Source organism: Pan paniscus, chromosome X (assembly GCF_029289425.2).
Source record: "Pan paniscus chromosome X, NHGRI_mPanPan1-v2.0_pri, whole genome shotgun sequence".
Taxonomy (NCBI): domain Eukaryota; kingdom Metazoa; phylum Chordata; class Mammalia; order Primates; family Hominidae; genus Pan; species Pan paniscus.
Genome location: NC_073272.2, coordinates 84494555 through 84521639, shown reverse-complemented (window position 1 = coordinate 84521639; position 27085 = coordinate 84494555). Strand labels below are relative to the sequence as shown.

The window sequence follows — 27085 nt, the reverse complement described above, 5'->3', positions numbered from 1 at the left end:
TGGTATTTCTTCTTTAAATATTTGGTAAAATCCAGCAGTGAAGCCATCAAGTCCCAGGCTTTTCCTTCTGGGGAGATTTTTACTACATCTTCCACCTCATTGTTATCTGTCTGTTCAGATTTTGGATTTCTTCATGGTTCAATGTTGGTAGGTTGTGTGTGTCTGGGAATTTATCCATTTCTTCTAGATTTTCCAACTTATTGGCATATAGTTGATCACAGCAGCCACTAATGATCCTTTGAATGTCTGCAGTATTGGTTGAATGTCTCCTTTTTCATCTCTGATTTTATTTATTTGGGTGTTCCTCTCTCTTTTGTTTTGTTAGTCTAGCTAAAGGTTTGTAAATTTCATCTTTTAAAACAACCAACGTTTTGTTTCATTGATCTTTTGTATTATTTTCTTCATTTCAATTTCATTTATTTCTGTTCTGATCTTTATTATTTCTTTTCTTCTACTGATTTTGTATTTGGTTAGCTCTTGCTATTAAGAATTTTTGTTTTGGGAGGTGTGAAGATGGCTGATTAGAAGCAGCCAGTGTATGCTGCTCTCAAGGAGAAGATACACAGTAGCCAGTGAACACAAGCTCTTCCACTGAATCATCCAGGAGGACATGCTGGAATTCATCAAGGGAGCACCATGACCCACAGAGAGCAGAAAAGTGCAAGACAGGACAGCTGCCCACCCAGGACTGGCAGGAAGACAAGGGGGGGCTCCTCACCACAGGGAAATGGTAAGTCAGCAAAAGCCCCCAGACACTCACACTTATGCCATGAACCTTTGCAGTCCTGGACACAGGAGATCCCCATAGACCCTCTATTCCCAAGGCCTCCAGACTGACACAGGTTGCCTGGAGTTTTCTGGGTGGGCAGAGTTGCCACTCAGGCACATAAGGATGCCCAAGGGCCTTGGACTCCTGAGCACTCTTGCACCAGCTACATAGCTCCACCAACAAGGGAGGCCAGACTCTCTCACATGCCCCCAGGATAGGGACCATATTCATGGTGCTGAGGAATGGACGGACTGCAGGCTTTGCGTCTGCTATACCTGTCTAGGCAAAGCCCACTGGCCTGGGATCCTAACACAACTACACCAACCCCACCTAAGAATTCAGGCCAATAGCAGCTCTGCAATTCTTCTGGGATAAACCTCCCAGAGGTAACTGACAGGACTGACATTTTTGCCAATGCCTCAGCCCCCACCTCTACTACACTCAGGCTGAGAAGGGAGAGAAGAGCCCAAAATATTGCTGGCCTCCAGCACACTGCAGCAGCCTTACAGAAAAGTGGCCAGATTATTTTCCATGCAGGTCTCTGCCAGTGCTACTCCTCACTGAGCAGAGCTTCCCTACCAGGGTCCCCAGTACAGCCACCCTACCCCAACCTGAGCACTTGGGCTGGCAGCAGCTCTGCATTTCCCTGGGAGGGAGCTCCCAGAAGTAATCAAGAGACACACCACTTTTACAATTACTGCAGCAAAACAAAACAACAACAAATCTAAAGGACAGCAACATCAAACATTAAAGGAACGTCAGCCCACACATGAAAAAGAATGAGTGCAAGAACTCGGGCAACTGGAAAAGCCAGTGTCTTCTTACCTCCAAACAACAGCACTACCTCCACAGCAATGGTACTCAACCAGACTAAAGTGGTGGAAATGAAAGACAAAAGGTTTAGAATATAGATAGGAATGAAGAACATCAAGATTCAGAAGAAAGTTGAACCAAATCCAAAGAATTTAAAGAATTAAATAAAACAATACAAGAGTTGAAAGATAAAATTGCTATTTTAAGAACCAAAACCAATAGAAAGAACCGAAAAAATGCACTGTAAAAATTTCATAATATAATCAGAAGTACTAACAGCAGAAAAGACCAACCTGAGGGAAGAATCTGAGCTTGAAGATCAGTTCTTCCAATCAACTCAGTTAGACAAAAACAAAGAGAATAAAAAAGGAACAAAACCTCTGGAAATGTGGAATTATGTAAAGAGACCAAACCAATGACTCACTGGCATCCCTAAAACACAGAGAGAAAGATACAGTAACTTGGAAAACATATTTGAGAATATTGTCCATGAAAATGTCCCCAACCTCACTAGAAAGGTCAACATTCAAATTCAAGAAATGAATAGAAGCCATGTGAGACAGTATATAAGATGACCATCCCCAAGACACATACTCATCATATTCTTCAGGGTCAATGTGAAAAAATATTAAAGGCAGCTAGAGAGAAGAAGAAGGTCATCTGTAAAGGGAGTTCCATCAGGCTAAGAGTGGCCTTCCAGCAGAAATGCTATAAGCCAGAAGAGATTTGGAGCCTATATGCAGCATTCTTAAATAAAACAAATTCCAAGCAAGAATATCATATCCAGCCAAAATATGCTTCATAAGCTAATGAGAAATAAGATTCTTGTCAGACAAACAAATGCTAAGGAAATTTGTTACCACCAGATCTGCCTTACGAGAGGTCCTTAAAGGAGGGCTAAACATGGAAATGAAAGACTGTCAGTGGCACCACAAAAATCCCCTTAAGTACATAAACTACTGATACTACAAAGCAACCACACAATCAAATCTGCATATTAACCCGCTAACAACATGATGACAGGACCAAATCTGCACATATCAATGTTAAACTTGAATGTAAACAGGCTAAATGCCCCATTTGAAAGGCATGCAGTGGCAAGTCAGATAAAGAAGTAAAAACCAATTGTATGCTGCCTTCAAGAGACCCATCTCACATGCAGTGACATCCACAGGCTCAAATTAAATGGATGGAGAAAAATTCACCAAGGAAACACAATATGAAAAAGGGCAGGGGGTGCTAATCTAATTTCACACAAAAAAGACTTTAAACCAACGATCAAAAAAGGACAAAGAAGGACATTATATAATAAGGAGTTCAAGAAGACTTAACAATCCTAAATATATATGCACCCAATACTGGAGTGCCCAGATTCATAAAGTAAGTTCTAGTTCTTAGATACCTACAAGGAGACTTACATAAATAGACAATAACAGTGGGAAACCTCAACACCCCACTGGCAGTACTAGAAATATCAAGACAGAAAACTAACAAAGATACCAGGACCTGAACTTGACACATGACCATATGGATCTAACAGACATCTACATAACACTCCACCCAACAAAAACAGAATATACATTAATCTCATCTGCACATGGCACATACTCTAAAATTGACCACACAATCAGCCCTAAAGCAGTTCTCAAAAAATACACACACAAAAGAAACTGAAATCATGCCAATCACATTCTCAGACCACAGTGCAATTAAAAAAAAAAAAGTCAATACCAAAATCTCTCAAAACCATACAATTACATGGAAATTAAACAATATGCTCCTGAATTACTTTTGGGTACACAATGAAATTAGGGCAGACACCAAAAAATTATTTGAAACTAATGAAAACAAAGATACAACATACCAGAACCCCTGGGACACAGCTAAAGCACTATTAAGAGGAAAGTTTATAGCACTGAAAATCCACATCAAAAAGCTTGACAGATCTCAAATTAACATCACCTAACATCACACCTAGAGGAATTTGAAAAACAAGAACCAACCAACCAAAAAGGTAGCAGAAGAAAAATAATAACCAAAATCATAGAGCAACTCAATATAATAGAGATGTGAAAAACGACACAAAAGATTTTTAAAAAGTTGGTTTTTTGAAGAAATAAATAAGACTGAGAGACAACTAGCTAGACTAATAGTGAAAAAAAGAAGATCCAAATAAACACAATCAGCAATGACAAATGGAACATTACCACCAACTACATGGAAATACAAACAACCCCCAGAAACTATTATGAAATCCTCTATGAACACAAGCTAGAAAACCTGGAAGAAACAAATAAATTCCTAGAAATATATACCACCCAAGATTGAACCATGAAGAAATTAAAACTCGGAACAGAGAAATAATGAGTTCAGAAATTTAATCAGTAATAAAAAGCCTACCAACCAGAGGAAAAAAAAAAAAAAAAAAAACTTGTACCAGATAGATTCACAGCTTAGTTCTACCAGATGTATAAAGAAGAGCTGGTACCAATCCTACTAAAAGTATTCCAAAAATTGAGGAGGAGGGACTCCTCCCTAACTCATTCTATGAGGCTAGCATCATTGTAATACCAAAACCCCACAGAAACACAACAAAAGAGGAAAACTTCTGGCCAATACTCTGATAAACATAGATGTAAAAATTCTAAACAAAATACTAGAAAGCCAAATCTAGGAAAACATCTAGGAAATACTAGAAAGCCAAATCTAGGAAAACACCACGACCAAGAAGGCTTTAAACCTGGGATGCAAGGGTGGTTTAATAGATGCAAATTAAGAAATGTAATTAATCACATAAACAGAACTAAAAACAAGACCCTATGATCCTCTTAATAGACGCAAAAAAGGATTTCAGTAAAATTCAACAACCTTTGTCAAATGCATAGTTTGCGAATATTTTCTCCCACTCTGTAGGTTGTCTGTTTTCTCTGCTGATGATTTCTTTTGCTGTGCAGAAACTTTTTAGTTTAATTAGGTGCCATTTGTTTATTTTTGTTTTTGTTGTATTTGTTTTGGGGGTCTTAGTCATGAATTCTTTGCCTAGACTGATGTCTACAAGAGTTTTTACAATGTTGTCTTCTAGAATTTTTATAGTTTCAAGCCTTATATTTAAGGCTTTGATCAATCTTGAGTTGATGTTTGTATATGGTGACAGATAGGGATCCATTTTCATTCTTCTATGTGCGGCTTACCAGTTATCCCAGCACCACTTGTTCAATAGGGTATCCTTTCCCTACTTTATGTTTTTGTATGCTTTGTCGAAGATCAGTTGGCTGTATTTGGCTTTATTTCTGGGTTCTCTATTCTGTTCCATTGGTCTATGTGCCTAGTTTTACACCAGTACCATGCTGCTTTGGTAACTATAGCCTTATAGTACAGTTTGAAGTCAGGTGTACTAGTCTGTTTTCACACTGCTGATAAAGACATATCCGAGACTGGGCAATTTACCAAAGAAAGAGGTTTAATGGACTCACAGTTCCACATGGCTAGGGAGGCCTCAAAATCATGGCAGAAGGTGAAAGGCACGTCTCATATGGCAGCAGACAAGAGAAGAATGACATCAAAGCAAAAGGGGTTTCCCCTTATAAAACCATCAGATCTCATGAGACTTATTCACTACCAAGAGAACAGTATGGGGGAAACTGCCCTGATGACTCAATTATCTCCCACAACATGAGCAAATTATGGGAGCTACAATTCAAGATGAGATTTGGGTGGGAACACAGCCAACCCATATCATCAGGTAATGTGATGCCTCCAGATTTGAAAAAGACACATACACACACGTTTATAGCAGCATCTTTTGCAATTGCAAAAATATGGATCCAACCAAAATAACCATCATCCAAGGAGTGGATAAAGAAAATGTGTGATATATACACCATAGAATACTACTCAGCCATAAAACAGAATGAAATAATGGCCTCTGCAGCAACTTGGATGGAGTTGGAGGCCATTAGTCTAAGTGATGTAACTAAGGAATGGAAAACCAAATATTGTATGTTTTCACTTATACATGAGAGCCAAGCTTGAGGAGAGCTAATACATGAGGATGCAAGACATAATAACAATATAATGGGCTTTGGGGACTCCAGGGGAAGGATGAGAGGGATGCGAGGGAAAAAAGACTACATACTGGGTACAGTGTACACTGCTCAGGTGACATGTACACCAAATATCAGAAATCACTACTAAAGAACTTATCCATGTAACCAAAAACCACTTGCTCCCCCAAAACTATTGAAATAAAATTTTAAAAATAAAATAAAATTCAACAACCCTTCATTTTAAAAACCCTCAACAAATTAGGCATCAAAGGAACATACCTCAAAATAATAATAGCCATCTATGACAAACTCATAGCCAACATCTAACTGAATGGGCAAAATCTGGAAGCATTCCCTTTGACAACTATAATAAGACAAGGATGTGCACTCTTTTCATGCCTAGTCAATATAGTACTGGAAGTCCTAGCCAGGAGTCAGGCAAAAGAAATATATAAAATTGATCCAAATATGAAAAGACAAAGTCTCTTCAAAGAAGATATGATCTTATACCTAGAAAACCCCATAGTCTCTGTCCAATAGGTTGTGGTTCTAATAAACAACTCCAGCGAAGTTTTAGGATACAAAATAAATATTTGAAAAATCAGGAGCATTTCTATAAATTATCAACATCCAGGTAGAGAACCAACTTAAGAATACAATCCCATTCACATTAGCCATGAATAGAATAAAATACCTGGGAATACAGCTAACCACAGAGGTGAAAGATCTCTACAATCAGAACTATAAAACACTGCTGAAAGAAATCAGAGATGACACAAACAAATGGGAAAACATTCCATGCTCATGGATAGGAAGAATCAATATTTTTTAAATGGTCACACTGCCCAAAGCAATTTACAGATTCAAGTTATTCCTATCAAACTACCAACGACATTTGTCACAGAAGTAGAAACAACTATTCTAAAATTAATATGGAATCAAAAACAAGCCCAAATAGCCAAAACTATTCTAAGTAAAAAGAACAAAGCTGGTGTCATCACACTTCCTGACTTCAAACTACAGTACAAGGCTATAGTAACCAACACAGCATGGTACTGGTACAAAAACAGACACATAGACCAATGTAACAGGTTACAGGTTAGAGAACCCAGGTCAGACGTTGGAGAACCCAGAAATAAAGCCACACAACTGTAACCATCTGATCTCTGACAAACTCAACAAAAACAAGTAATGGGTAAAGAATTCCCTATTCAACAAGTGGTGCTGGGATAACTGGTGGGCCCTATGCAGAAGACTAAAACTAAACTTCTGCCTTTCACCATACACGAAAATCAACTCAAGATGGATTAAAGACTTAAATGTAAAGCCTAAAAAAATAAAAACCCTGAAGATAAGCTAGAAAATACCATTCTGGACATCGGCCCTGGCAAAGGTTTCCCAGCAAAGACACCAAAAGCAATTCCAACAAAAGCAAAAATTGACAAATGGAACCTAATTAAACTAAAGAACATGTGCACAGCAAAAGAAACTATTAAACAGATAACTTACTGAATATGAGGAAATATTCACAAACTATGCATCTAAAAAGGTCTCATATCCAGAATCTACACAAAACTTAGACAATCGAACAAGCAGAAAACAATTTACCCCATTAAAAAATGGGGAAAAGATCTGAACAGACACTTGACAAAAGATAACATACAAGTGGCCAACAAATACATGAAAATAAGCTCAACAGCACTAATTATCAGAGAAATGCAAATCAAAACCACAGTGAGATACCATCTCACACCAGTCAGAATGGCTATTATAAAAAATCAAAAAACAGCAGATGCTGGTGAGGCTGCTGAGAAAAGGGAACATTATACACTGATGGTGGGAATAAAGATTAGTTCAGCCACTGTGGAAAGCAGTTTGGATATTTCTCAGAGAAATTAAAACAGAACTATCATTTGACTCAGCAATCCCACTACTGGGTATATATCCAAAGGAATATAAATTATTTTACCATATATACATGCACTCATGTGTTCATCACAGCACTATTCACGATACCAAATACATGGAATAAACCTAGGTGCCCATCAGTGGTGTACTGAATATAGAAAATGAGATACATATACACCATGGAATACTATGCATCCATAAAAAAGAAGAAAGCATGTCCTTTACAGCAACATGGATGCAGCTGGAAGTCATTATCCTAACTGAATTAATGCAGGAACAGAAAATCAAATACTGCATGTTCTCACTTTTAAGTGGAAACTAAACATTTGGTACACACGGACATATAGATGGGAACAACAGACACCGAGGACTAGTAGATGGGGGAGGGAGGGAGAAAAGAATTGAAAAACTATTGGGTAATATGCTCACTACCTGGGTGATGGGATCAAACCCCATACATCAGCATCATTCAATATACTCTTGTAACAAACCTGCACATGTACCCCTAAACCTAGAATAAAAGTTGAAATTATTAAAAAAAAAAAACAAAAAGGTGCCAACTAGAATTTAATTATGAAGCCTATTACTTTTACTAAAAACATAAGGCTGATTTCTATAATTATTCTCTATCATGTAGCATTTTTGTAAAATAATATTTATAAAACATTTCAATAATCGGTTTTATTACTTCTAGTCTAACAACATTATGGGGAAACATGATCAAATACAACCTGATTCTAAAATAAAAGAGGAGAAAAAAAGTCATTCTGCAAGAAAATATACTTTTCCCCAATAACACCTATCTTGACTAATGGTATTTTTTTTTTATTTAGAAAATACACATTGTGTGACTCAGCTATCTAGAACTTTTCAGCTTCTAGAGGAGTTCCTCAACCAGCAAAGGGGGAAAAGAAACAAGACATTTTCAAAATCTCTTGTGGCCAAAAACCTGTCCTGGAACATCCAGCGACCAACACAAAGGGAGAAAAACCAAGAGCTGAGTGTTAGAGGTAAGGTTACTCCAGTTGGCCACTTCTGATTATAAAAGTTAAGATTATACATACCAAAAGTCACAAAATGGGAGAAGTAACAAGGAATAGAAGAGTTAAGAAATAATAAAAAGACAATAAAAGTACCAGAGGCACAGTATGGCTGGCAAAGGAAAAGAACCAGCAACAAAGCTACAAATGCATGATGGAAAAGCTCTACAGTCTGGTAGTGTTATGGTACCTGTGCCACACCTCATTATAATGTCCCTGAAAAGAAAAGAGATCTCTGATGACAGTGTGTTTGTTCTGTATTTAAGGAGTGCATACTATGTGCCAGGTGCTTTATACAGATCTAGTCTTTTTAATCTTCACAATAATCCAATATAGTGGGTCTTACTTAAGATGGTTTTGGCTAAAATTCTGGAATCTCCAACTTAAACTGGCTTCAACAATGAAAAAAACTTATTCTCCATATAACAAAGTCTAGGAGCAGGCAGACATAAGGATTGGTTAATTCACTAGCTTACTGAGAATCCAGGTTCTTCCATTTTTCGCTGTTGCCCACATCAAAGTGCCATTTAAAATGATGCATAGCATCTGGTGTTTTCTTGAAAACTAAATATTAAGAATACTAAGAGAAAGGAGTGACCTGTAACACAGCTCTAAAAGTCAAATACTCTGAAGATGAATGTGCCGACAAAATAACACCTGTGGTCTAATATAATAGCAATGGAAAAGGGGTAATTAACATTTGCTGAACGCCTACTATGCACCAGAAAGTATTTGGATACAAGTAAAGAACACAAATACCAGCAGTGGCCTTTGGAGAACAGAAAAACACTTGGAAAAAGGCTGCCTTTGATTCACTGAGCATGTCACCCTGCCCACAAAGCCAAGAAGTTGTATATATTTCAATTCACAATTATGGAAGAAAAAGCAAATGACACCAGCCACTTTTTCAATATAGCACTTTCTAAGACTATTTCCGGGCTCAATACCCATTCAGGTCCACTATCTATACCTTCACTTAGATAACAAATACAACATATTACAATTGGCAAAGTTAAAAACTAAAGATACTGAGTTACGAAGAAAGGGTTCAACTGTCGGGTTTAACATAGGTGGGAGTTACGTAGTACATTCAAGATATAACGTTCATCAAAATTAGAGCTCTAGCACTTAAAAGACCAATCTTAAGTTTCCTACAACAAATAAGTGTCTAGATCAGTGTGGTTGTATTATGAAATTATACAATATTAATGGTAAAGCATTTCAAGAACTAAGTTACTTTAATTATGATGTATGAAAGAATTATTCTGAAATTTCTGAACATATTAATCATTCAATAATTGTGGTGCAATTATTACTGGGTAATATTTGAAAGTATCAAAATTTTATCTTAGATCAATAAAAATCTAACTAGAAAATTAAAAATAAAAACATACACAGAGAGTATATTTACACAATTAAACATCTTTTTTAAAACTTTTTTTTTTTTTTGAGAAGGAATTCCACTCTTGTTGCCCAGGCTGGAGTGCAATGGTGCGATCTCGGCTCACTGCAACCTCCGCCACCCAGGTTCAAGTGATTCTCCTGCCTCAGCCTCCCAGGTAGCTGGGATTACAGGCATGTGCCACCACGCCCGGCTAATTTTGTATTTTTAGTAGAGACGGGGTTTCTCCATGTTGGTCAGGCTAGTCTTGAACTCCCGACCTCAGTTGATCGGCCCGCCTTGGCCTCTCAAAGTGCTGGGATTACAGGCATGAGCCACCGCGCCCAGCCACAACTAAACATCTTAAAAATCCTCCAGAAACGGCACAACAGATCAGCAAAATTCCACTTTAGCCAGTTTGTTAATCAGGCTAAAGTATTTTATGAGTATTTTTTTAGACATTTTAATCAGTACATTGACAAATACCGAATATTGCCAAACTCAGTAATCAGATTTTGAAAAACACCTAACAGCCTCCTTTGACACACACATATATACACATATGCTATATCTGGGGAAAAAAAATAGGCTGTATCTCCCTGGTGGAAATGTGGGAGAGGAATATTGAGAGCATTCTATTTACTTGAAAAGATTGTAGCACTCCAATAAAAGATGATTTTAAAGTTGTTGTCAGTTTAGAATTCAGACGTTACAAAATTTCAAAACAGGATTAAATAAGCTATACAGAAATGCTGAACTGATCTTTCTAAAATACTGTTTGTTCTTTCAGCTCTACAAACAACCTTTACCGCCTTCCTCTGGCCCTAGCCAAATTAATCTTCCTAGGCCCCAAACATGTCAAGCACATTCCTCCCTCAGTGCCTTCACACACTGCATGTGTTGTACTAGAATGCCCTCTCCTCTCCTGTACCTAACAGTACTTGGCACACAGCAGGTACTCAAAAAAATAATTATTGAATGAATACACTTACCAAAACCCTGCCCTTCACTGAAGGACTGGCTCAATTCCCACTAGTTCACTCAAAGACATCTCTCTGAATTCATACAGTTCATATTTTTGTGAGGCACTAATCTGGTGTTTAACAAATATAACATTATATTATTATTTATCTTTTTGAAATATATGCAGCCTATTTTTCTATTAAATATAGACTCCTGTGAGTAGTCTTAGACCTCTCATATCCAAAAGACTTTGCACGACTAAGGACCTTAAAACTAAATAATAAAATGATACGCAGGTTTAAATAGGGCAGTACACACAGAGAATCTACTAAGTCATTTTATGTAATAACATTTATGAGATGCCTATATACCAAGCATTTGTGGAGGCAAACAACTAAAGGCCCTAAAGCGAAACTGAAATTGTAAGACTGATTCAGCAATCTTAACTTTTTGAAAATCTAATGAAAGTTATTAACTATCTTAGCTCAACATGTACTTACTCTGAAATTTTTGCATATGCTTGCAGGCCAACACACTCTGAGGCATTTGAGGACCCAATCAATCTGGCTCCAACACAAATGAAATTTATCACAAGTACATTTTATCCTGATATGCAGATACAAAATTCCCTCAGGAGTGCTCTAAGAATCAAATACAATTCTGGTGAACTCTGAAAAATTATTTTATTATTTTTAATTTCTATGTATCTACTATTTCAATAGTTTTTGGAGTACAAGTGGTTTTTGTGTACATGGGTGAATTGTATAGAGGTAAACTATGAGATTTTAGTGCACCCATAACCCAAACAGTATACATTTTAACCTAATATGTACTTTTTCATCTTGAGTCCTCCTTCCACTCTGCCCCTTCGGAGTCTCCAAATTCCATTACACTACTCTGTATGTCTTTGCATACCTATAGCTTAACTCCCACTTATAAGTGAGAACAGAGGGTATTTGGCTTTCCATTCCTGAGTTACTTCATTTAGAATGGCTGCCAGTCCCATCCAAGTTGCTACAAAAGACATTCTTTCACTGTTATTTGTGGATGAGTAGTATTCCGTGGTGTATACACAACATTACATTGTATTTATTTATCTACTTATTTATTTTTAATTCAATAGCTTTTGGGGTACAAGTGGTTTTTGGTCACATGGATGAATTATGTAGTAGAAATTTTAGTGCACCTGTCACCTGAGCAGTGAACATTATACCTAAGGTGTAGTGTTTTTTTTTTAATCCCTGACCCACCTCCCAGTATACCCATTCTGACTCTCTAAAGTCCATTATATCACTCTGCATGCCTTTGTGTACTCATAGCTTAGCTCCTACTTGTAAGTGAGAACATATGGTTTTTGGTTTTCCACTCCTGTGTTACTTCACTTAGAATAATGACTGCCAGCTCCATCCAAGATGCCACAAAAGACATTATTTCATTCCTTTTAATGGCTGAGTAGTATTCCATGCTGTATATATACCACATTTTCTTGATCTATTCATTGGTTGATGGGCATTTAGGTTGGTTCCATGTTTTTGCAATTGTGAGTTGTGCTGCTATAAACATGCATGTGCATGTCTTTTTCATATCATGACTTCTTCTCCTTTGGGTAGACACCCAGTAGTGGGACTGCTGGATCAAGTGGTAGATATACTTTTAGTTATTTAAGGAATCCCCATACTGTTTTCCATAGTGGTTGTACTACTTTACACTCCAGCAGTGTAAAAGTGTTCCCTTTTCACCACATCCACATGAACAGCTACTGCTTTTTGGCTTTTTAATTATGGCCATTCTTGCAGAAGTAAGTGGTAGCTCATTGTGGATTTAATTTGTATTTCCCTGATGATTAGTGATGTTGAGAATTTTGTAATATGTTTGATGACTGTACATCTTTTGAGAAATGTCTATTTATGTTCTTTGCCCACTTTTTGATGGGATTATTTGTTTTTCTTGGTGATTTGAGTTCCTTATAGATTCTGTTTGATAATACTACACAACAAATTTCCATTATAATTGCTTGAGACTTTTGATGTTCACTGTGACGAGAAACAGGTTATTAGTCCACTGGCACGAAGAAAGTGAGAATTAAACTGAGATCTGAAGATCAGAAGAAATATTGCACTACACTAGGTACTGGGAAAAAAAGAATTCTTCTAAAACAAAATTACAGCAGAAGCTAGCAATTATTGAACATTTGAAATAGCCCTAGCATAGTGTTGTGCACATTACCTATTACCAATTTAGTATTTTCCAGTATAAAAACCCTGGGAAACAAGTACAATTCTTATTTTAATTACTCAGATAAGAAAACACACTTAGATCATTTATGTGATCTGCCCAAAGTTATATAGCTTTTATATGATAGGGCAGGGAAATTCTCATGTGAGTCCAGTTAAAATGGCTTATATCCAAAAGACAGGCAGTAATAAATGCTGGCAAGGATGTGGAGAAAAGGGAACCCTTGTATATTGTTTCTGGGAATGTAAGTTAGTACAATTACTATGGAGAACACTTTGGAGGTTCCTCAAAAAAACTAAAAATTGAGCTACCATATAATCCAGCAATCCCACTGCTGGATATATACCCAAAAGAAAGGAAATCAGTATAGCCAACAGATATCTGCACTCTGTTGCAGCAATGTTCACAATAGCTAAGATTTGGAAACAACCTAAGTGTCCACCAACAGATCAATGAATAAAGAAAATGTGGTATCTATACAAGATTAAGTACTATTCAGCCACAAAAAAGTGTGAGATCCAGTATTTTCAACAAGGATGAAACTGGAGGTCATTATGTTAAGTGAAATAAGTCAGGCACAGAAAGACAAAGATCGTATGTTCTCACTTACTTGTGAGATCTAAAAATCAAAACCACTGAATTCATGGACATAGGGAGTAGAAGGATGATTACCAGAGGCTGGGAAGGATAGTGATAGGGGTAAGGGGAGATGTGGGAATGGTTAGTTATTACAAAAAAAAAAAAAAAAATCAATCAGACCTACTATTTGGTAGCACAATAGTGCGACTAGAGTCAATAATAACTTAATTGTTCATTTTAAAAGAACTTAAGGAGTGCAACTGGACTGCTTGTAACTCAGAGGATAAATGCTTGAGGGAATGGATACCCCATTCTCCATAATGTACTTATTTCACATTGCATGCCTACATCAAAATATCTCATGTGTCCCATAAATATATACATGTACTATGTACCTACAAAACTTTTAAAAAACATGAAAATAAAAGAGAGAGAGAGATTTGATTACAGAGGAGTATCATAGTGAGGCAGAATGTGTAGGATTTGCATAGCCATTATTGGCTTTCAAAATGGAAGAAGTCATCATGAGACTAGGAATGCTGATGGTCTCTAGCAAATACAAAAGGCAAAGAAATGGATTCTCCCCTAAAACTCCCAGAAGGAACACATGCCTGCCAACACCTTGTTTTAGACTTATGACCTCCAGAACTGTGAGGAAACAAATTTTTGTTGTTTTTGGCCACTGAGGCTGTGGTAATCTGTTACAGCAGCTATAAAAACTTAATAGAAGTGTCAAACCACCAAGAATCATTTTTTAAAACAACTAAACATAATTACCATAGGACTCAGCAATCATACTGCTGGGCATTTATACCAGTAAAATGAAATTTATATCCACAAAAAATCCTGTACACAATTGTTTGTAGCAGCTTTATTTGCAACAGCCCAAACTGGAAACATTCACTTGGTTCTTGAATGGCAGTATGAAAAGCTTGATGAAACTTCTCCCTCAGGGAGACACCTATCAAACTAGTAAAAATTAGCAAATTCTCTGAATATTGATCAAATCACTCACAACAAATTGAGATGCATTTATTCAACAAAATCTATAGAACTTGGTAAGAAGCGTGGGAGGCAATGGCATTCATGGCGACTTAAACCCTAACATATCAATAACTGAATTACATGTAAATTATTTAAATATACTAATTAAGGCAGATATTGGCAGAGTGGATGAAAAATACTGACCCAAACTATTCATCTAACAGAGCATTAGTTTCCGGAATATATATCAGATAGCTGAGACTTCATGCTTTATGGGAAAGAGACATCACAGTTAGTCCAGGAAAGCCACCAAACAAATAAGTGAACAAACATGCAACACCAATAACAAGCGTGAATTGGGGTTGTGAAGTGTTATCAGAAACCAGAGTTGCTCCAATATATTATCTAAAACGTCCGTTATATAGTTTGGATATTTATCCCTTCCCAAATCACATGTTGAATATTAATCCCCAATATAGGAAGTGGGGGCTGGCGGTGGGAGGTGTTTGGGTCATGGCAGCAGATCCCTCATGGCTTGGTGCTGTCTTCACGACAGTGAGTTCGTGAAATCTTGTTGTTTAAAAGTCTGTGGTACCTTCCCTTCTCCCTTTCTCCTTCCCTCCCCCGACTTCTCTTGCTTCTGCCATGTAAGATGCTTGTTCCAGCTTCACTTGCCACCATAATTCGAAGCTTCCTGAGAATCTTCACAGAAGCAGATGCTACCATGCTTCCTGTAAAGCCTGCAAAACTGTGAGCCAATTAAACCTCTTTTCTTTGTAAATTACCCAGTGTCAGGTATTTCCTTATAGCAGTGCCAGAATGCCTAACACAGAAAATTGGTATCAGGAGTGGGGCATTGCTATAAAGATACCTGAAAATTTGAAAGTGACTCTGCAACTGGGTAATGGACAGAGGTTGGAAAAGTGTGGAGGGCTCAGAAAATAGGAAGATGAGGGGAAGTCTGGAACTTCTTAGAGACTGGTTAAATGGTTTTGACCAAAATGCTGACAGTGATATGGACAATGAACTCTAGGCTGCTGAGGTCTGAGATGGAAATGAGGGTATTTTGGGAACTGGAGCGAAGGTCAGCCTTGCTATGCCTTAGTAAAGAACTTGGCTACATTGTGTCCATGTCCTAGGGATCTGATGACCTAGCGTATCTGATAGAAAAAAAAATTCTAAGTAGCAAAGCATTCAAGAAGTGATGTGGCTGCTTATAACAGCCTACACTGAGATGCAAGAACTAATAAATGACTTAAAGTTAGAAATTACATTTAAACAGAAGGCAGAGCATAAAAGCTTGAAATATTTGCAGCCTGGCCATGTGGCAGACAAAGAAAAAGCTTTTTCAAACAGGCTGCTGAGCAACCACCTGCTAGAGATAGTCATATAACTAAAAGGGAGCCAAGGGCTAATATCCAAGACAATGGGGAAAAGGCCTTGAAGGTATTTCAGACACCTTTGCAGCAGCCCCTCCCATCACAGGCCCAGGGGCCCAGGAGGATAAAGGGTTTTGTAGGCCAGGCTCAGGGCCCCATAACCCTGCACAGCCTCAGAACACTGTTTCCCATATACCAGCCACTCTAGCTCCAGCCATGGCCCAAAGGGGCCCTGGTTGAGTTCAGGCTACCACTCTGGAGAATGCAAGACCTAAGTCTTGGTAGCTTCTATGTAGTGTTCAGCCTGTACAGGTGCAGAATCCAGCAGTGATAAATACTTGGCAGCCTCTTCCCTGAGGATATATGACGATACTGAGGATATATGAGAAAGCCTCTGTACTGAGGCAGGAGCCTACTGCAGAGGTGGAGCCCTCACAGAGAACCTCTACTATGGCAGTGCCAAGGGTTGGAGCCCCCACACACTATGGCAGTGCCAAGGGTTGGTCCCCAATACAGCACTGCCTAGTGGAGCTGTGAGAAAGGGGATACCAACCTCCAGACCCCAGAATGGTAGATTCACCAGCTGCTTGCACCCTGCACCTAGAAACGCTACAGTCATTCAAATCCAATCCATAAGAGCAGCCCTGGGGGATGAATCCTGCAAAGACACAGGGGTGGAGCTGCCCAAGGCCTTGGAAGCCCACCCTTTGCAGCAGTGTGCCCTGGATATGGAACGTAGAGTCAAAGGAGATTATTTTGGAGCTTTAAGATTTAATGACTGCCCTGCTGGGTGTTGAATGTACATGGGGCCTGTAGCCCATTTATTTTAGCTGATTTCTCCCTTTTGGAAAGAGAATGTTTACCTAATGCCTATACCCAACAAATAAAAAACCTGTTTTTTATTTGACAGGCTTATAGGTGGAAGGGACTTGCCTTGTCTCAGATAAGACTTTGGACTTTGCAATTTTGAGTTAACACTGGAAGGAGTTAAGACTTTTGGGGACTGTTGGGAAAGTACGATTGTATTTTGCAATGTGGGAAGGACATGAGATTTAGGAGGGGCCAGAGGTGGAATGATGTAATTTGGATATTTGTCCCTGCCCAAATCTCATGTTGAATCACAATCCCCAATGCTGAATGCGAGACCTAGTGGGAGGTGTTTGCATTATGGGGGCAGATCCCTTATGGCTTGGTGTTGTCTTCATGACAGTGAGTGAGCTGTTGTGAGACCTGGTCATTTAAAACTGTGTGGAACCTCCCCTCCCCACATACTCTCTGTCTCTCTCTCTTGCCCTTTCTCTTGTCATGGGAGATGCCTGCTCCTCCTTTTGTAGTCTGCCATGATTGGAGGCTTTGTGAGGCCTCCCCAGAAGCAGATGCCACCATGCTTCCTGTAAAGCCTAAACAATCGTGAGCCAATTAAACCTCTTTTGCCTATAAATTACCCAGTCTCAGGTATTTCTTTATAGCAATGCACAAATGGCCTAACACAGTCCAGTTTACAACAATGGTCTGTACCCATACCCATTCAGAGCTCTGTTTTGAAAGAGCTATTTCAAAGAGCTCACCAGCAGACTGGCAACTCTCATCTTTCCCAATTCCCCGAGCTAAAAGAGATATTCCAGATGGATTTGGCAGATGGTGAAAACTGGGAAATATGCTGCTTTCTCAGCCAAAGCTTCTGCCCCATAGAGAGGATGCAGAAAAGACGGCTGCTGGCGAAAAGTCCAGTTCCCTAGTCCCTCATAGCTCTGTGTGACTGAAGAGCTGGTCTAGGAGTTAAAACACCCATGTGGAATCTTGCATATCTCTCAACTTTATGGTGCAAAAGTGGTATCCCAGTTAGATATGGCAGGGGTTCTTCCCAGGGGAAAACTGGATCAAGCGTGAAAACTGGCAACACCCTAACTTTGCCAAGCAACTAGACTTTATCTGGATAAAACTGCAGGGCAATTTATGCTCCGGATTGTTATCAAAAACAACAGAACTAACAGCAATCAGTGGAGACTAGAAGTTTGGTATGATATAAATAGAAGCCAAGAGCCGTTATTGGGGAGATCAGAAAAAGAGACAAAGAGAACTCCACAAATACTAGTCATCACTAGTGGCCCAGAATACTAGGCACATACCCAAGGCTGCATACTCCGAGGAATGCTTGAAGAGAAAAATGATTATCTAGTTCTTGGCTGAATATGAGGCAACCTCAAGCTCCTTGAACTGTGAAAGCACTCTCCAAGCTACCAACAGAATCAACAGTAAAGGGTAAACACCTTGCTGGTTTAAAATGCTTAATCACAACCTCTGGCCAACCACTGATCACTAAGCATGCTGACACAGAGGCAATCCCTAGAAATCTAGGCCTAAAGACAAAAACAGAAAAAAAGTATCTAGGCAGGGATATCTGAGACTTCATACCATGTTACAAATAGACTTCACCGAGTAAGTCCAAGGAAGTCACTAAACAAATAAGGGAACAAACAACAACAACAAGAAGCCTGGGGTGGGATGAAGGGTGCTATTGGAAACCAGAGTTGCTACAATATATTATCTAAAATGTCCCATTTACAACACAAAAATATAAAACATGCAAATAAACGGGAAGTTTTGACCCAATAGAAATTATCTTAGAGAAAATCCAGATGGATGCAGTGATATTCTCTTTCTTCTTATATTTCTGTCTTGAAAGCTATTTTGTCTGGTGGACTTACTCTGGACTCTACTCTGTTGCCTTAATCTGTGTGTATGTATTTATGCCAGTGCCAAGCTTTTTTATTATTATAGCGTTGGAATAGATTTTCAAATCATGCAATGTGATGCCTCTGGCTTTCTTCTTTTTGCCAATATTGTTCTGGCTGTTTGGAGTCTCTTCTGGTTGCATATGGATTTTAGGATTGTTTTTCTGTTTCTGGGGAAAGTGTCATTGAAATTTTGATAGGGATTGCACTGAATATGTAGACTGTTTTGGGTAGTACGGACATTTTAATAATATGAATTCTCTCAATTCATAACCATGGGATAGCTTTCAATTTCTGTCTTCCATTTCATCCCTGTTTTAAAGTTTTCAGTGTGCAGATCTTTCACTTACTTGGCTAAATTTATTTCTAAGTATTTTTTATAGTAGCTATTTTAAAAGAAATAATTTTCTTGATTTTTTTGGATAGTTCACTGTTAGTGTATAGAAACACTGATTTTGTATGCTGGTTTTGTATTCTTCAACTTTACTAAATTTATTTATTACTTTTAAAAGATTTTTGTGTAGTCTAGGGTTTTCTGTATATAAAGATCATGTTGTTTCAAACAGGGTCTTAGTCCTTTTGTGTTGTTATGAAGGAATATCTGAGACTGGGTAATTTATAAAGAAAAAAGGTTTATTTGGCTCATGATTCAGCTGGCTGGAAGGCTAGATACATGGCAAGAGAGGAAGCAAGAGAGAGAGTGGAGGTGCCAGGCTCTTTGTAACCACCAACTCTTGCAGGAAATATGGAGTGTAAACTCACTCATTATAGTAAGGACTGCACCAAACCATTCATGGGGGATCTGGCCCTGTGACCCAAACATCTACCATGAGGACCCACCTCCAACATTGGGAAACAAATTTCAATATAAGGTTTGGGGAAAAATACATCCAGATTATAGCATAAGGACAATTGAACTTCTTCCTTCTCAATTGAGATATCTTTTGTTTCTTTCTCTTGCCTAATTGCTCTAGGTAGGACTTCCAGTACTATATTAAATAGAAATGGCAAGAGTGGGCATCCTTGTCTTGTGCTTGGTCTTAGAGGAAAAGCTTTTAGCTTTTCACCATTGAGTATGATGTTAAATGTAGGATTCTCATACATAGCCTTTACCATGTTTAGGTATATTCCTTGTATAACTAATTTCTTGAAGTTTTTATCATGAAAGGATGTTGAATTTTGTCAAATGCCTTTTCTGCATCTATTGACATGATCATATGGCTTTTGTCCTTCCTTTTGTTAATGTCATATGTCACATTTATTGATCTGCATATTTTGAACCATCCTTCCATCCCTTGGATAAATCCCACTGATCAGGGTAAACGATTATTTTAATGTGCTGTTGAGTTCAGTTTACTAGTATTTTGTTGAAGACTTTTGCATCTAAGTTCATCAGGAATACTGACCTGTAATTTTCTTTTCTTGTTGTATCCTTGTCTGGCTTTTGTATCATGGTAATGCTGGCCTTGTAAAATGCATTTGAAAGTATTGCCTGCTGTTCAGTTTTTGAAGAGTTTGAGAAGAACTGGTATTACTCCTTCTTTAAATGTTTGGTAGAATTCAGCAGGGAAGCCATCGTGTCCTCGGCTTTTCTTTGACAGACTTTTTACAAGTGACTCAATCTCCTTATTCATTAGCGCTCTGTTCAGATTTTCTATTTCTTTGTAATTCAGTCTTGATAAGTTGTATGTGTCTAGCAATTTATCAGTTTTTTTCTAGGTTATCCAGTTTGTTGGCATATAATTGTTCACAGTAGTCTCACGAATTTTAGTATTTCTGTGGTATCATTCGTAATGTCTCTTCCCTCATTTCTGATTTGTCTTCTCTCTTTTTTAGAACTGAGTCTAGCTAAAGGTTTATCTATGTTATCTTTTCGCAAAAATCAACTCTTACTTTCACTGATCTTTTATATTGTTTTTCTGGTTTCTATTTCATTTATTTGTGCTCTGATCTTTATTATTTCCTTCTTTCTGCTAACTTTGGGCTTAGTTTTTGTTTGTTTGTTTGTTTTTCCTAGCTTCTTGAGGTGTAACATTAGGTTTTATATTTGGAACCTGGAGCCTAAATCCACAGGAACTGGCCTGGTGCTGAGAGAGGCTTGGCACCTGGGACCACTGGGATGGGCCTGGAACCTGGGTCTGGGTTGTCTTAGCATCTCAGTCCATAGGCTCTGTCCCAGTGTTGGGGTGAGAATGGACCCTGGGTCTGCTGGAGTGGGCCTGAACTCTGGGTTCTCTAGAGCCTGGGGCCAGCATGGAGCTTGGTGCTGTAGGGGCTGGTCTGAAGCCTAGGATTATGGCACTGGCCTGTTACCTGAAGCCACTGGAAATGGCCAGGATCCTAGCGCTGTGGAGACAGGCCTGGAGCCTGTGTCTGCTGGTGTTGGCTGCAGGCTGACTGTATAGGTGCTTGTCTAGAGGCTAAGTCTGAAAGGACTGGCCTGGGTTCTGGGGCCAGCCTGGGTCCTGGGTATACATGGGTGTTCCTGGAGCCTGGGTCCATTGAGGCCAATCCACTAGCGGCGTCTACTGGGACAGGCCTGGACCCTGGGTCTGCTGGGGCATGGGGCCACAGGGACTGGCCTAACACTGGGCAGGCCTAGAGCCTGTGTCTCTGAGTTCCTGCCTAGTGTCAAAGGCTAAGGGTGCTAAGGAGTGGACCTCAAGCCTATGGCCATGAGAACTGGCCCATTGCTGGGGACAATCCTGATCCTAGTGTCACTAGGGGTGGCCTTGCCCTGGGGTGGCTCTGGAGCCTAAAACGCAAGGACCTGTCTGGGGCTGGGGATAGTCTAGAGCCTGGAGCTACTGATGTTGGCCTAGCACTAGGGAGGCCTGGAGCTTGGGGCTAGAGGGTCCTGCCTGATACCAGGGTGGGCTTTCAGGCTGTATCTGCAGGTATTAACTTGAACCTGGGATAAAGGGGCTAGCCTGGTACTGAGCAGACCTGGAACCTGTATCCACACATGCTAGCCTGATGACTAAGGCTGCAAGAGCCAGCCTGGTGCTGGGGGTAGCCGAGAGCTTAGGACCACTGAGGTCAGCTCAACATTGAGGACAGTCCAGAACCTGAGGGTCCTGAGGTTGTCCTGACAGTAAAGCAGCCTGGAGACCAAGTCTGCTGCATAAGTCTGGAGCCCGGGTCTGTGGGATGCAGCCTGGTGCTAGAACAGGTGGGCTTAGAGGCTTAGTACATAGATACTGACCTGGAGTCTGGAGCTGTGGGGGCCTACCCTGCATTGTGTTTTACTGAGACAAGCCTGTTGCTGGTGTCCAAGGCAAAGTCCAGTGTCCATTGCCCTCTTTCTCTCCACACTACACTGCCTGGTGTTGGGGGAGGGGTGACATGGGCAATGTAAAACTGACCGTCCCTCCTGCCCTCATCAATGCATCTTTTCATAATTCTGTGCTACACTCAGGAGCTGTAATTTCTCACTTGGTTTCCTTAGCTCCTATAAAGGTCATTTCGTATATGCAGGGATCTTCGAATTGATGTTTCTGCAAGGGAATGACTGCTGGAGCATCCTACTCTGCCATCTTGCTGATGCTTTTCTCTGAGTCAGGGTTTTGACCAGTCATATCATCATCACCGATCCTGCTGACAATGCCTCTGTTCAGCACCCCACCCATAGGTCTTGAATCAGGGCTTTCACATGTCCTTACTAAGGATGCATTCCCACTATTCTGTGCCCTAGCCCATGGGTCTTGAGCCAGGGCTTTGATAACCATCACTGGGGTTATGCTGCCACTGCTCTAGACTCTACACTCTGGGGCTTAAGTCACAGCTATCACTGCTGTTTGCCCCACTCCCTGGGGCCTGAGTTTTGGCTACAACCAGCTACCCCTTGGGCCACACTAGTTGCACCACAGACCCACAGCCCAGTCCTCTTCTTGGTCCTGTCATTGCTGGATCTGTGTTACTGTTATATCCCTTCCCCATGAGGTCAAGTCATTGTGGAATGTCCTAGAGATCCACCCTGAACTCTGTAGATGATCTGCACAAGACCATGTCTTAATCACTGGCACTACTACCCCAGCAAGTACGTCTGTGCCCCAGTCCCCAAATGCCACAGCAGTTCCGTGCACACCTAACCACAGATCCTCACGTCAGCTGCTACTCCAAATACCTGTGCCTTAAGCACTGGTACCACCATCACTGTCTTAGCCTCTTTGGGCTGCTATAACAAAATGACTTAAGCTGGATTATTTATAAATTATAGAAATGTATCGCTTACAGTTCTGGAGGCCGGAAAGTCACATATCAAGGCAACAGAAGATTAACAGTCTCTAATGAGGGCTGGCTCTGTGTTTCAAAGATGGTAACTTCTTCCAGCATCCTTACATGGCAGAAGAAGTAAGTACATTCCCTTCAATCTCTATTATGGGGGCACTAATCCCATTTGTGAGGGCAGAGCCCTCATGACTCAATATCTTTCAGATAGGCCTCACTTATTAAAACTGTCACATACGGTATTAGTTTCCAACATATAAAATTGAAGGGAACACCCACATTCAAACCATAGCAGTCACTGATCATGCACCTGCCCCAATCCCAGCATCACCACAGCTGCGGTTGTGTGAATGCCAGCATGCCACAACCAGTGCCAAGAGGAATAACCTTGGCTAGAATATCCCCCCATAAGAGAAAAGGAGTGCAGGAGGAACCCAGCAGCCACCGCGACCAAAGACCACAAGAGCCCTAGCCACTATAGCCACCACAGACTGCACACATATAAACGTAAGGCTGCCAGAAAAATGAAAACATCAAGGAAATATGATACCACTAAAGAAACACAGTAACTATGCAGTAAGTGATCTCAAAGAAACAGAGATCTATGTTATCTGAAAAAGAATTAAAAATAATTATTTTAAGGAAGATCAGTGAGATACAAGAGAACACATACAGCTCAATGAACTCAGGAGAGTAATAAACAAAACAAGTTCAACAAAGAAACAGAAATTATCAAAAAGAACCAAACAAAAATTTTAGAACTGAAGAATATAATGAATGAAATAAAAATGTAAAAGAGAGCTTCAAACAGCAGACATGATCAAACAGAAGAAAGAATCTGCAAACTTGAAGGCAGATCTTATGAAATTATCCATTGAGAAGATAAAAAAAAAAAAAGAATGAAAAATAGTGAAGAAAACCCATCAACTGAATCACCGATCACATTTGGATGTTTGTCCCCTCCAAATCTCATGTTGAAATGTCATCTCAAATTTGAAGGTGGGGCCCGGTGGGAGGTTACTGGATCATGGGAGCAGTCCCTCATAAATAACTTGGTGCTGTCCTCATAATAGTGAGTGAGTTTTTGCAAGATCTGGTTGTTTAAAATTTTGTGGCACCTCCCCACTTACTTTCTTGCTGCCACTCTCACCATATGACATACTGGCTCCTCATTGTCTTCTGGCATGATAGTTAGCTTCCTGAGGCTCTCACCATAAACATGTCAGCACCATGCTTCCTGTACAGCCTGCAGTACTGTAAGCCAAAAATAAAACCTCTTTTCACAAATTAGCTAGCTTCAGGTATTCCTTTATAGCAATGCAAAAATGGTCTAATACAACATAGATGCTAAAGTCCTCAACAAAATACTAGCAAACTAAATTCAACAGCACATTAAAAGACTCATTCATGGATGGGAGGAAAATAGCAAATAGGAAGCAGGGCTAACAAGCATCTCCCACTTGGACAGACAGAACAGTGTGTGGAGACTCATACCATGAACTTTTGTTCCAAGAACCACTGCAGGAACATACCAGGAAAACCAAAAGAATTCACAGATCCTTTGATGGTAGTGGAGCGCTGCTGCAAATTCCATGAGATGGGTGAGCTCCCAAAGTGAGAGAGGGTGAAGACCTGCCTCCAAACACACATTCCACTGGGGAATCTAAAAATCCAGATCATGGGAGAAGGATTTAACCTTGCCTAGAGCTGGAATAGATTTCAGGAGCCGCATGAAATATGAAGGTAAAAGCAGCAGTGGGGAAGGACCTTGTAGGCACTCAGAGTCTCCAGCTCAAGCCCAGGGAAGCCATCCCTAACTATATCTCACAGGGGCCCTCAGAGAAGACAGCCAGCAGAATTAGGGAGGGGTCAAAGGGTGAAAGAAACTTCCAACTGAATTTTGTAATAATTTTGACTGGGCACAAACATTCTTGAGCAGAATATAGGGGGTGTGAATGGGAACTGCTGCAAATACGAGCATAGGAATCACTGACATTGTGAGCACACAGAGAGGGAAGAGGGCCTGAAAGCCGCGCTTGTGTTCTTAGCAAGGCAACTTATGGCCCAGGGCAGGTCTGAGCTCTGTGCACAGGCTGCCTGGATCTAAACTGTTAGCAGGGCACTGCAGAATCAAGATCAGCCTCGCCAAATGCATGGGAGCTGGGTGAGTCCTTTCACTACTGGCTATACTCCAAATCCCTGGAGAACTATACTGCACAGCAGAGGCAGCCATAATCCCCTCTGGAACATAACCCCATTGGCCTGAGAACCACCCCCCTCAACCCCCACACAGGCCTATGCAAGCCCCGTGCAAGAAGAGTCTAAGCTCAGATCCACTTAATAACCCTGCCCCCACGTGGTGGTATTTTCCAACCTGCCCTGGTAACCAAGTACAAAAGACGTGAACTCTTGGGAGCTTTATGGCCCTGCCCATTACCTGAGAAAACAGAATACTTCCTCTGGCAAACTTAGGGCAAGCTTATATCCCACTACTGCGACCACAGCTGGTGTTATCTTGAATGTGTTACCTCCTGACTGGAGGCCAATTATCTCAGGCCATTACAGCAACTCATGACAGAATAACCCTGCTCCTAAGAAGGGGGAGAGCACCACGTCAGGTGATCGCCCCATGGGATAAAAGAATCTGAACAGCAGGACTTGAGTTCTGGATCTTTCTGCTGGTGGGTAGTTTCTCACAGCAGAGACACAATTGCAATGCTGGGCACAGTAGAGAAAGTCTACACCTATACCCCAACAGGCAGGCAGCCTCTGTGATCATAAAACGTCTTGGAGAAGGGGACCTTGTACCCCCCGGCACTCCACTGAAGACACAGCAGGGGCTTCCCCAACAGGAACGCAGCCTAGAGGAATGTATAGACAGGCTTGCTGGAACAATCCAGGGTGAGTGTATCCCCGTAAGAGGAGCACACTCCAGGTTCGGGCCAGCATGAGAGGCAGAGTCACAATTCCCCGCTACCTGGAAGATCAACATTCCTATACATGAAAAGATGTGCCTGTATGATCCAAGTAGCTGAAACACAAAGACAGGAGTGAGGCTATGACGTGAATAACCTTCCTGCTGACCTGGCAGGGGAGCTGAGGTAGCTCCCACTCTTCACTCTGATAAAACCTCAGCAGATCTGAGAGCTCCCCCAGCAACCCTCATCAAGGTTGGGACCTTGGCCCACAGTTGGGCATTATTAGGTTGGTGCAAAAGGAATTGAGGTTTTTGCCATTGATGGCAAAAACCTCAATTCCTTTTGCACCAACCCTATCTTAGCCACAACTGGTGACTATCCAGGGATACTTTCCCTATTAGACTGAAGACTGAATCATCAATTTAGTAAATAAAACAATGGAAAAAATAAAGTAAATAAATAAATTGTATGCCATGAGAGAATGAGATAAACTTCAAAAGATCCCTGCCATTCCAACTCCATAGGAGACAGTGAACTCACCCACACACCACAAACATAACTACCACAACCAGCATCAGGGAAAGCCAGCACACAAAGGCTCTCTTTATAACTAAGGATCTCATACAGAGTCTTCACCCCTACAAGCACAAAGAACCAAATAAGGCTAAAATAAATATTAAAGTCTGGGCCGGGCATGGTGGCTCATGCCGGTAATCCCAGCACTTTGGGAGGCCGAGGCGGGTGGATCACCTGAGGTCAGGAGTTTGAGACCAGCCTGGCCAACATGGTGAAACCCCATCTCTAATAAAAATACAAAATTAGCCGTGCTTGGTGGCACACACCTATAATCCCAGCTACTCGGGAGGCTGAGGCAGGAGAATCACTTACACCCGGGAGATGGAGGTTGCAGTGAACAGAGACCACGCCATTGCACTCCAGCCTGGGCCACAAGAGTGAAATCCCATCTCATAAATAAATAAATAAATAAATAAATAAATAAATAAATATTAAAGTCCGATCCTTAAGAAGGAAAAAAAGAAATTTAAAATAAAAAAGAAGTCCAATCAAAAAAAGATTCAAGAACAATTTTAAGAAATAGTCTACA

General features: G+C 40.3%; 1 protein-coding gene across 5 annotated transcripts in view; it reads right to left on the bottom strand.

Moving 5' to 3' along the window:
* APOOL (apolipoprotein O like) overlaps positions 1 to 27085 on the bottom strand; it is an 89217-nt gene that overhangs the window by 50486 nt on the left and 11646 nt on the right. For 2 of the 5 annotated variants that reach the window (XM_063601583.1, XM_014343493.5), the window contains exon 2: positions 24193 to 24316. The exons of the other annotated variants lie outside the window; for them this stretch is intronic. In XM_063601583.1, coding sequence (XP_063457653.1) covers positions 24193 to 24222 — 30 coding nt within the window. In that variant the 5' untranslated portion in view covers positions 24223 to 24316. The remainder of the gene's footprint in view (positions 1 to 24192; positions 24317 to 27085) is intronic. 5 annotated transcript variants of the gene reach the window in all.